The 12,666-nt window shown below is 35.8% G+C and overlaps 1 protein-coding gene across 1 annotated transcript in view; it reads left to right on the top strand.

The window, feature by feature from the left end:
* Positions 1–12,666, top strand: part of p3h2 (prolyl 3-hydroxylase 2) — a 31,404-nt gene that overhangs the window by 17,613 nt on the left and 1,125 nt on the right. Inside the window, exons 5-14 of the mRNA XM_046858266.1 lie at positions 2,111–2,238; positions 5,330–5,419; positions 5,885–5,925; positions 6,024–6,115; positions 7,009–7,136; positions 8,183–8,278; positions 8,511–8,661; positions 10,239–10,356; positions 10,529–10,604; positions 10,679–10,819. Coding sequence (XP_046714222.1) covers positions 2,111–2,238; positions 5,330–5,419; positions 5,885–5,925; positions 6,024–6,115; positions 7,009–7,136; positions 8,183–8,278; positions 8,511–8,661; positions 10,239–10,356; positions 10,529–10,604; positions 10,679–10,819 — 1,061 coding nt within the window. The remainder of the gene's footprint in view (positions 1–2,110; positions 2,239–5,329; positions 5,420–5,884; positions 5,926–6,023; positions 6,116–7,008; positions 7,137–8,182; positions 8,279–8,510; positions 8,662–10,238; positions 10,357–10,528; positions 10,605–10,678; positions 10,820–12,666) is intronic.

The raw sequence follows: 12,666 nt of genomic DNA, 5'->3' as shown, positions 1-12,666 counted from the left end.
CTGCATGTTGAGAGTTTTTACTGATGATATGAGTGAGAAACCTTAATAGGAACCAAATTCAAAATGAAATATGTCCTCAAGTGGATGGCACCAAATGTCCATTCATTACATTACATCATTGTTGTTGTGTACTGTTTAGCAATAGGCATTTAAATGCCGAACTGTTCATGCAAACCTGTGGTCCTGAGGCATTGCAGAAGACTGTTGATATTAAATACAGTCCAAATCTGTCTTCATAGTTCTTGAGTTGCTCAATAACGTCATGACTCTTTAGGCTGTTGATGTGGAACCATCTGCAGCTGCACAGAGTGATCTCCAGAGTAAATAGAACTCCATCCATAGTGGACCGGGAGAGAGAAATAAGCATTGTTAAGCATCCTCATTGTTTCAAGGAACAAGTTTAAAGGCTAACGGCTGGAAATGACCTACCTAGAGGGAACCATCCTAGGAAAATCTTGAAAATACACAAAAGAAAGCAGTACATGTTTTTTTTAAAGCAAGCCACATTGGAAAGTAGTAAAGGTCTAGTGGATATTAAAAACTAGGTTCAGCTACAAAAGAATAGTTTTTACAGCTGAGTTTTACCAAGTACTGTAATAGCTAAAAGCTAAACCACAGAAAAAACAAATCGTCTGTTTTTAATCAGACTGAAACAAATCTGATTTATCCAACCTTTTATTAATCAATATTTCAGACATGGAAAACATTTCACAGTGCAGAAAATCAGTAGAAAACCCCTAGAGAGTGGGTAATGGAAGAACCACAGCACCATATCCCACTAATCTAAGCAAGGAGGCTGTTTTCTTTGTACACGTCTCTAAGGGAAAGGATGCACCAAACTCAACTGCTGCAATGGACATCAGTGGGTGTAAATCTGCTGAAGTCTTTTGGCAGGCAACAGGCATAGAGTTATCCAGATTAGCGTCAAAGTAGGTGGATGTTTGTAACCAGAAATTAGCGAGAATTGATAGCGAGGGAATATATGGACAGGCACCATGAGAAGAACCTTCTGTTAGAAAGGTTTTCCTGTGGTTTTGTTGGGAAGAGGAAGTGAACAAGTCTCTGAAAGTAGGCGAGTGCTGAAATGCTAAAAGTGCTGTGTAAATGTTTTACACTGTGAAATGCTTTGTCTGTCGATGTGACTGGAACAGTTTAGATCAGACTCACCATCTGAGGGAAAAGTGGGAGTCCACTTGTATTCTCCAATAAAGCAGCACACAAATTATCTGAAGTGGAATATTATTCACAGGCCAAACATCTCAGAATAGACATGTGGAATAACTAAATTCAGCAAGTACAGGACAGTGTAGGCGTTTCGTCCAGTCGGAAAACATCAACCATTTTTCTTCAAATTCAGAACATAGGTTTGCTTGTTTTTTTTTTTTATATGAGTTTGGTGAAGTATTTTGTAGCAGATCTTTTAGTGAAGGTTGGGTTTGTAGGTTTGAAAAAAGTGTTAATGTGATGATGATCTGTTTGATTGGCCAGTGATTAGAAAACAATAAAAAAAACAATGACTTGGGTGCATTGATGCAACAATTTTGCTATTGTATGACCAAAATCCTATTTAACGGTATAGTTTTTTAAATAGCCAGTTATTCTGGAAAATTGGCAAAAAGGGGCTTAATATAATAAGTAAACTTATTTACTTCAGAAATAAAAAGCACTTCACCTTATTTGATCTTATTGAATCTGAGGTGATTGCATTTGTTTTTTATGGGTTTTGTTGCTTTTATCACCGGAAGTTGACAGATCGCTTGATACTTTTGCATGTTTCCTTTTGACGTGATTAAACTAATTGCTTGTGCTACTGCTACTAATGAGTACGATAGCATGACACATAACACACCAGTTCTTCCTCCTGGTCAGGATTTCTTTGTGGGAAACCCACTTATTGTGGTATACAGAAGATAAAAAAACCTCTTATGGTCGACAATCTAGTCCACGTTGGTGTAGAAGGTTTTTGTGGTGTGTGATGAGTACGGAGGTTCTGTGCCATAAAAATGAACGGTTTATTTTTCGTTTTGGAATAGATGATATGATGGGTAAAATAAAGAACAAAAATGCGTATATATCATAAATATCTGTCTTTTTGTCCTTCTCTCTCTAGTGAACAATGTAGAACAGGCTTTGTACTGCGCTCTGAGTTATCTGCTGTTCCATGAAGGAGAGGAGTTCATGACTGAAAATGTTGAGTACTACACAGAATTGTTGGGACATGCAGTAAAACCTCGGCAGGTACTTTATGAAACTGGAAATTTACTGGAATTTACTGGAATGTATGAATTTTCTAGGATTTAGAGTACAAATATGCATTTTTTGTTCTTGAAACATTATGACCTGTCTTGGGTTCAACCTTATTGCCAGTTACAGTTTTTCTCAGTTGCTTTGGAGCGTTTCTCGGATTAGAAATAAAAATCTCAAAACTACTGGTTCAACCTCCACATCATTATTCAGTTGTGCTCATCATAAGAACATTTCTTGTTACTTTGATCAAATTGCGAATGCTTTCAGTTTGCTTTCAGTTGTTTATGTCTTGTTAAACAAAATATATTATACTGGTTTCACCTAAATAGTCTTAAACCCCCAAAATATCTCAACATCAGTTCATTGCATAAGTCATTGAATGCAAAATGCTTAAACCAGTTGGCATCATCTGTCAAGCTTACATTGGCATCATCTGTCAAGAGTATACAGAATCACATTAACCAATAATTAATTACTTCTCTAAACAGGTCAAAGGTGAATCAAAACACAGAATTACAATTTCTGAAATTGGATGAACAAATAAAGACACTAGTGCAGTACACCAAAAGTGTGAATCCTGTCCGGTGTCTTGCAATCAATATAAAATCAATTACGCAATCAAATCAATACATTGTGCTGATTATTTTCATAGATGCTAAACAGAAAAAAACAGCCTTATGCATTGTCAATCATTGTAATCCAAACCATAGTTCACATCAGGAAACACTGAAACTGTGCACCGTCATATTGACAACACGACATAAACATTTCGATAATCTTGTTTGTAAACAATGAAAAAAGGACTTGTTATTCTGAATGCAATGGGATGTTCTTTAAAACAAATACTTTAGAGATTATGCACAGGCTTTTGCAAGTCACCCATTGTGTTGGGCTGTGTAATTGTATTGAGAAATGCACTAACTGGTTTGCAAATATTAATCTTCAAAATCGAAATAAAAAAGGCTTGCGTACAGTGCAGTGTACAGCCAAAATGCTGTTTGTGGACACCTGACACTTCTGCTTTTATAGGGCTTTTCTTAACACAAAGCCTTTGTATGCAATCGTATTACAAATTCTCTTCCCTGGAACTAAAGAATCAAGTAGAAATCTGTTCCAGCATGACAGTGTGCTCCAAGTGAGCTCCATGATGACATTGTGTGTCAAAGCTTGAGCGAATGATCTGGAATGTCCTGTACAGACCCCCGACCTCCTCAACCCCACTGAAAACCTTTGGGATACACTGGAATGTGGAGCTCATGCCAGGCCCTGCCTGACCTCATTAATGCTTATATGGTTGAATGGGCAAATCCACAGAGCCACACTCTAAAATCTAGTGGGAAAGCCTTCTTAGAAGAGTGGAGGTTATTGTTACAGAATAAAGTAGAATAAATTAGGAATAACGTGTAAAAAAGCACGTATTTGATGGGAGGTGTCCACAAACTTTTGATAATATAATTTCGAAATTCGTAGTAAGGCATTTCATGGCTTTCCAAATGAGGTCAGAGTAAATGATATGTTAAGCCTGTAGCACATTCAGTGGCTCCATTATTTTTATTTATCCACAGTGTTTCCATTTCCTAGGATCGCAAATTAAGCATGCTTCATTTCCAGGATTAGCTTTTCTAATCTGCGCCAGACAAAGGCCTGCCAGAGAGCTGTGTTTTTTCTGAATGTTTTCAGAAACTGTCTTGTTTCTTGTTTCATGGCTGTTGAGAAAGAGCACAACTGTTCCAAAAACTGCAAATGCTACCACCTGTTTACTGTTCATAACACTCACATTTCCTCTCACTGTCAAAGAGTATTCAAAATTACACCACAGGGTATTTACAAAAGAACTAGACTTTGATTTACAACAGATCAGTTCTTGTGCCGGTTAGTCCTGAAAGGATCTGCCATTGTTCTGGTCTAGAATAAATTACAAAGGCATTATAGGTATTACACATACACTACATAGAAAAAAGTGATTCTACACTGAACTAGGAGGCACGCAATTGTATGTCTTTGTAGCATTAAATTTTCTCTTTGATTGAACTAGGAAACTCAAACCTGTTCTAGCATGACATTGCTCCTATTTAAATTCTCAAAACTACTTGTTCAGCCTCCATCATTTAGTCATTTGTGCTCATCATAAGAACATTTCTTCTTACTTTGATCAAATTGTGAATGCTTTTGTACATCATTTAATCAATTGTGTACAAGTGTCTGCAGTTTCCTACATTATCAGTTGGTTATGTTCATGTTGATCAAAATATATTATACTGGGTTCACCTGAATAGTAATAACCCCACCTAATATTAACCCCCAAAATATCTCAGCATCAGTTCATTGCATAAGTCATGGAATGCACAATGCTTAAACCAGTTGGCATCATGTGTCAAGCTTACATTGGCATCATCTGTCAAGAGTATACAGAATCACATTAACCAATATTATATTATTATTTCTAAAACAGGTCAAAGTGAATCTCGTGAACTTTCTATTGCCGACAGAGCAAAACACAGAATTAAAATTACTGTAAATGGATGAACAAATAAACAGACACTAGTGTGGTACACCAAAAGTGTGAATCCTGTCTGGTGTCTTGCAATCAATATAAAATCAAATATGCAATCAAATAAATACATTTGTGCTGTTGATTTTCGAGACATTACTCCTATAAGTCAGCTCTTAGAAGATATGTTTTACATGGCTTTGAACTTCCTGATTGGCCTGCTATAGAGCCCTGACCTCAACCCTATTGGAACACCTTTGGAAAAAAATGAGCACAAATCTCCACAAGCACACTCCAAAATCTTGAAGAAAATCTTCCCATAAGAGTGGAGGTTATTATAACAGCAAATAGGAATAAATGTGGAAATGGGATGGTCCAACACCACATACCAATCTAATAGCCAGGTGTCTATATATTGTATAAAATATGAAGGTATTTGTATTTATTTACGAATGTTGTCCATTATTTGACTACATTTCGACTTGCTTCAGGTCAAATTGTAGCGGTATAAAAAATGAGACATTGTCAAAAACTTTGTCTTGCACGGTTGGCAATAACGCAGCATTGTAAACCTGTTTTTATCCTCTATAGGAAGCTGTAGACTATTTGACGAGACACAAGAAAGAATCGGAGATTCTTCTCATTGGCAGCGAGAATTTAGGTGTGCCCTACATAGAGGAGGTGGGAATTTCATTTGCTTTCTTTACTTTCGTATGATTATATCTTGTTTGTCTTTGTTGGTGTGTGTGCTCATGTTTGGGTTTGTTCCTAGTGATCATGTCCAGCATATTTATATTTGGGATGTGCTAAAAATAGAATGCTTCGCAATTCAATATGGTACAAATACAGTAGGAATGTAACAATAATATTGATTCTTTTTTAAAACATTATCTGTATAAAGCTGCTTCGAGACAATGTCCATTGTGGGATTCTTCACTTACACTCAGACACAAGCTTGTTTTAATAGGGCTTTGTTCCCCAGATGCTGATGTATTTCGGATTTATTTGGCGTGCTTGAATTTATGTTATTTTGTGCAACTTAAGTAACAGGTGTTTATAAATGTGGAATCATCGATTCCTATGATACATGCAAACCTAATTGGAATACACGTCCTCAATCCGATTATATTTCTGCTTTCATTTAAGAACTACTGGAGCAGCTCGGGTGGAAGAGATGATGAAACCCGGTACGGTTTATGAGTTCCAGCTGAACACTATTAATATTAGTACTATTGCTAGGCCAGGAATTCTTGTTTGTGCTCATGTTTTCCATTTTTCTCCTCAGGATCCCCTCCGGAACAGACGGAGGGAAGGAGTATGTGGCCATATCTAAGAAAAAGAACAGCTCCATGGCCGAGATGCAGCAGCTTCATGAGGGTAGGTTACAGTTTTTATCAGTCGCTTTGGAGCATTTCTCAAATCATCCTTAAGATTTGCAAATCAGTAAGTGCGTTCTCAAAACAATGAAATTTCAAGCTTGAGGCTGTTCGCATGACCCTTTTTGACACTTCTAATGTAATAAGATACCACAAGTAACACAACACCCATTAGCATTGTTTCTATTATGACAGCGATGTGTGTTCATTCTCGGGGGGTCCCAGAGTCCCCGTAGTCAACTTTTTTTACACAAAGATATAGAAGAAAATGCATTTAAAAAAAATTTGGATCAAAAACCTGAAAACATAAACGAAATCGACTAAACTGCCTGTGTGAGCACGCTCGAAAGGCCGCGCAACATCGATGCACTGAAAAACAAATAATAAATTGTTTACGGGATCAAATTAGAGCAGAATATACCTTGACAGAATCTCAAAAAATATTGTTAAATATTGAAATCCCTGCTAAAATTCTCCCGTGTCAATCACAGATCATGGAAAATGAAACTTCAATCTGTCACAGGGGGAGTTGCGTTTTATCACGCACATTAAAAATATTTATTAAAAGCTTTTTTCTTTTCACATTTTTATTTACAGCATTGTCATAATAAGCTGTATATTAACTTACTAGGAGAAAACCGCTAGTTTTATTTGAAATTAGACATTGAGCACCCCTATATCACCAAAATGGCACAATCCTCGTTTCATAACACATCTCAAAGATTCGATTGCAACCCCTAAGTCATTCTAGGATTTATTTATGAATAGAAAGAGTATAATAAAAGATTAACATGACAATAAAATTTTCTTGTATTTCCAGCCGGAGTAATAATCCTGACATTCACATTGTATATTTATACTCTGTGTATCTGTAACTCTGTTACATCTACATAGGAGGCTCTTTGTTGTACGACAATATCCGTCTGGTGCAGAACTCTCTTGATCTTAATGGAACACAGAGGGTTCTCTTCGATGACGTCATTTCCGAAGATGAGTGTTCTGAGCTGAGGCATCTGGCACATGTATGTACTTGATGATACTGTCACAAACACACACAAACACATGGTCAAGTATTCCGTAAAATATGCAGATGGGCAAACCAGATGAGCATGATGAGCTGAGATGAGCATGAACGTGAAGGTAAAATGATTGACAGTCGCACAGTTATTTCAAGATTTAGAAGAATAATTCTCAACATTGAAGCCCTGAATTTCCTCATTTGAAAGATATAGCAGCTTTCATTTCTAGCCTAGGTGTTTATTTCATTAATGTTAAATAAAATCGATAATTTTAGCAGCAAACAAATTATGATTCCATAATAATAAAATAGAAAATATTCTTTTATAAGCTGCTCAAGCAGACACAATTAAATTTTTCAAGTTTTCTTTTTTCTTTGAAATTGATAGTACAATGAAATCATTGAAACAATTCCATTTATAGTACAATAGAGTTAAATGCCTAATACAGTTATTTAAGCTTTAAGCAATACTGCAATTTACAGTATTGAAAAATAATATTTTCCAAATTCAAATTCACATATTCTGTGCATTTCATTTGAAATTGACATTTTTGCAGGTTAGAAATAACAAAAAATGTTGTATCAAATCTTCCTAAATAATTGCGTTGGCAAAAACAGTGGATTTGTGAAAGCATCATATCATTATTTTTTAAACATACACTCTCTCACTAAGACAATATGTACTGTGGTTCTTGTTTGGGTACTAAGTGTAAAAAAAGTAGCTTTAGAAATAAAATAAAATAAAAACCCAGCTTGACACTATAAATAACATTTTTATAATAAATGTAATTATTTTAATATATATAATTAATATTAATTATAATAAATAATTAATGGCACATATGAACTGAACTATCTATTTTTTTCCGCAGTAGAATAGAACTGCAGAGCTCTCAGACCTAAAAAAAAAAAGAACATTGACAGTATTTTTCTTTTTGAATGTACCTTACTATACTGACTTTTATACTACTTCCCACTTTTTCTATTTCTCCTATTTAATCCAGCAAGACTTTTTAAAATCTATTTAAAATATTTTATCTCAAATGTTAGGTAACGACGAGTGCTGGAGATGGTTACAGAGGAAAGATGTCCCCTCACACACCGAATGAAAAATTTGAAGGGACAACAGTGCTCAAAACCTTGAAGGTGATTTTTTTTTGGTCTTGTACGACAAACTCAAAAAATTGCTCAAAAGTGGCTCCCAAAAAAATAAGTAAATACAATCAATGTATCATCAGGGATCACCTATTGTTGAGCATCTGAGAGTGTGTGTGTGTGTAAGAGTGTAAATGGAAGTAGAGTTTATAAAATCAGTCTGTATGTTGATTGAAAAGCCTAGAACCCCTGCTGTAACCAATATGTGCGTTGTGTTTTACAGTACGGTTATGAAGGCCGTATTCCTTTAAAAAGTGCCCGTCTCTTCTACGATGTCAGCGAGAAGGCCAGGAGGATCATCGAATCCTATTTCATGCTAAATTCCACTCTGCACTTTTCATACACCCATCTAGTGTGCAGAACAGCTGTCCCAGGTTTGTTTATCACGATTACTGGGAATCCTGTATAACTTTTTAAATTATTTTTATTTTAAAGCCACCAGATTTAATAATGTAGTGCTGAAAGGTCCAATCTATATATTTTTTTAATCTATTTTTTTTTTTTTTATTCATATATCCTAGACACTCCTTAACATACCCTCGTTTAGGATAAGCCACTTTCATAGCAATGTATTTAATACTAGCTTGTTATGTTAACTAATAAATAGTGAACCAAAGAATCTCATGGAAGTGAATTAAAATAAAACAGGACATGCAAAGCACTGCTTGATCTTTCTTTCATCAAGAAATTCTAAAGCTTCGGTGTTTGGCTAGTTAGCTGCTAGCTGCAATTAGCTGCTAGTTATCTAATGATACTAACAAACCAACACTGACCGTGGCAGTTTGAAATATGCCAAATAAAGAAAACAGGATAGAATAAAGCACACTTGACCACTCATAAAGCAGCCATTGTGCAGACTGTTACATTTATAGTGATATAACTCGGCTATCGAGCAGGTTAATAGCCTAGCATGCAATAGCACAGGACACTGGGAGAGATTATTAAATTTAGAGAGAATTTAGTATCGGCTGTGGCAAAAAAGTTTCTGTAACAAGAGCACTTGGGTAACATGATTAAATAATATTTATTCTGGATAAAAGAAATGTAATGGCTTGTAAAAAGAACAAAAAAGATAAAGGTAAAGCAGCGCTACAGACATTTAAAGCTTAACTTTCTCGAAATAAACTAGTCTATAGAAGTGACATTCACTGTTAACAACTGTAGATGTAGATGCTGTAAATGTTAATGCTGCAATTCATTGTACTTGGGAATCGGAGGGAAAAAACAGACCTTCTACATGGTGAAGTGAAATGGATGACCATCATTTACATTTATGCCATCTGGCAGACACCTTATCTAGAGCGATTTACATTCGTCTCATTCATACAACTGGGGGCCCGACAGGCAGCTTGGTGGTGGGATTTAAACTCATGCCCTCTAATCAGAACTTTCTGACCTGCTCACTATGCAAAAGCTATTTCAGGCAACATTGATCTTCAGTTCTCTGACATACTTGACATCATTAAGAAATGCCAATTGGAAATGGTTTTCCTTTGCCTCATTTTTGATTTAAAAAAAAAAAAAGAAATAACATATTTTTTTATAATATGTGACTAATAATTTTCCTCAGCAAAGACCTTATCTGTAACTTTGCTTCAGAAATTGCACAGAATTCATTCCCATGTTTAGTACTTTCAGAGACTAGCCATACAGAGCTTGTTTTGAGCATCTTTTTTTTTCTGTGCACCGGATTAAATTTGATTTAAACTTATAAAAATGAATTATGAGAAATCAATTAGCTTCTACAGCTTTTCTCAGTAAACATTATTGCAACCTGTTCAGGTTAATGGTTTTGTGTACATAGGTGGGAGTAGTAAGTTTAATTGATGAGTAAAATAAAAACCCCCTGTATCATTGAACTTAACTTTGATGAATCGTAAGCAATTTCACTAGAACGTTGACTGTTACCTAAAGATAAACTGTCTTAACTGTTTTTTTTTACTCACATCAGATCAACAGGAGCACAGAAATGACCTCAGCCACCCAATCCACGCTGATAACTGTCTTCTAGACCCCGAAGCTAATGAATGCTGGAAAGAGCCTCCTGCTTACACATACAGAGACTATAGGTGGGAACTGATTTGATACTTGGATGGTATTATGATTATGATAAATGCCTAGTAAGAGTTAAAACAACAGAACTACAATTTTCTTTCCAGGCTACTTTACGACATCTAAACTGTGTGCATTTTTTTTATTAGCTTATAACCTATGTACGGAAATTTTTTTTGTCTCTCCTAGTGCCCTTCTTTACCTCAATGGGGATTTCGAAGGTGGTGATTTCATATTTACCCAAATGGATGCCAAAACAATCACGGTATGAAAGTTATGAAAGTTTATTCACCCTGTTTTTTTAAAAGGAAAGGTCTAAAATAATGTTTTCTGCTTCAGGCTTCAGTAAAGCCGAGATGTGGGCGGATGGTGGGCTTTTCCTCAGGCGGTGAGAACCCACATGGTGTGCGTGCAGTCACAAGAGGGCAGCGTTGTGCTGTGGCGATCTGGTTCACTCTAGACCCCCTTTATAGAGAACTAGTGAGTATTGATATGCCATGTTTTTAAGCCACAGAACATTAAATGTGTTAGGAATATTATATCATGGCAGAGTTTTGTGAGAGGAGATGAAACAAACTGAACTATTGATATTACCAGAAAAGTCATTTGTACTAAATTGTGCATCCTCTTACAATTTTTCCTCGCAATGTACAAAATGCTGAGTTGGTGTTACGCTCCCCTTTTAACCTCAATGGTTTATCCTCTAGGGTAAGGGGGAGTAACGTGATGGAGGAAAAGGTCATAAACCAGACTCAGTAGTAGTTTTGTTTCAATTTACTTTCACGCATGTATAATACAAAATAGAAGAATCGTAAACAGGATTATGTACACAATATGATTAGAAGAAACAAACAGCAAGGATCAATGCAATGCCAATATACAGTGTTGAATAGTGAAGGTTGACTCTAAAGGTGCCGAATCAAAGCAAAGAATAACCCTGGTGTGTCTGAATGGAATACTGTGGGAGGTAATGTAAAGGTAAAACAAAAAACAAGAAAGAAAACACATTATATTCCACCTATCTCTCTTTTCTTCTCTGGTGACATTCTCATCCCTGATTGGTGCAACAATTATTTACAACCCACCAATGATGGAAACAGCACCTATAATTAGAGAAAGCCAAGACAAAGGAAAGAGAAGGCACAAGAGCAGTGGTGGATGAATTACAGAAACCATGTACTTGATTTAAAGTAGAAATTCACTCTGTAAAATATGACCTCACTAAAAGTGTCCCTTTAAACCTTTACTTGAGTAAAAGTACAAAAGTTTTTGCCTTCAAATTTACTTAAGTATCCAAAGTACTATGATTTATTATTACTATAATGTTCCTCTTAGAATTACAAGACTCTTTGCCAATTGAACTCAGTTTATGTGAAAATATTTTAATGTTACTCAACACACCAATCTACAGTAATACAGTTTTTCTCAGTTGCTTTGGAGATGCTTTTTTTCTTGAAATTTTGAAAACTACGTGTTCAACCGCCACATCATTTAGTCACTTGGGCACATTGAAAAAAACATTTCTTGTTGCTTTGATTAAATTGCGAATTCTTTTGTACATTCATTTAGTTGAGGTTTACTTATTTGTCTGCTGTTTCCTACTCAGTTGTTTACAGTATGTCATGTTGATCAAAATTATACTGGTTTCACCTGAATAGTCTCAACCCCCACAACATCTGGGCTTCACTTCACTGTATGCAAAAAAAGAATGATTAAACCAGTTGTCCTACTCTGTGAAGCTTAAATTTCTATTGACCTTTTTTTTTTGTGTATATATCTTGAATTGAATTGTGAAGATGAATCTTCAATTTGACTAATGAAAGCGAGTGAATGGCATCAGATCAACCAATGATCAACCAGTTCTCTAAAACAGGTCAAAAGTGAATCTTGTAAACCTTTAATTAGTGACCGACAGAGCAAAGCACAGAATTACAATTTCTGAAAATGGATGAACAACCAAGAAACGAACGAACACTGCCAAAAGATAAACTCCCGAGAGAAATAGTTGTGAAAGGAAGGAGGAAGACAGTAAACAATGACTTTCTTGGTCAGCTACTGTTTAGATACAAGCCGTTGTAACGCGTTGAGTCTGGGTGAAGGGAGAGCTCGCTAACTCCAGTTACAACAGAAATCATATAAGCACAGACAGGTTTCCAAAACTCGTGCTTTTTTTTATTCTTGGCAACAGCGTTACGGGTTAGTCAAAGAAACTTAGAATTGAGCATCAGAAAATAATAAGGACATATTCCTTGTCTTGCACACATGCAGTAATACTGGACACATGCAGTGGCATGCTATTCCCAAAATACCGCTATGCTCCTAATAGA

This window comes from Silurus meridionalis, chromosome 9 (genome assembly GCF_014805685.1).
Source record: "Silurus meridionalis isolate SWU-2019-XX chromosome 9, ASM1480568v1, whole genome shotgun sequence".
Lineage (NCBI taxonomy): Eukaryota > Metazoa > Chordata > Actinopteri > Siluriformes > Siluridae > Silurus > Silurus meridionalis.
Note: the sequence above shows the minus strand (reverse complement) of the source record. Positions and strands in the feature narration are given on the sequence as shown.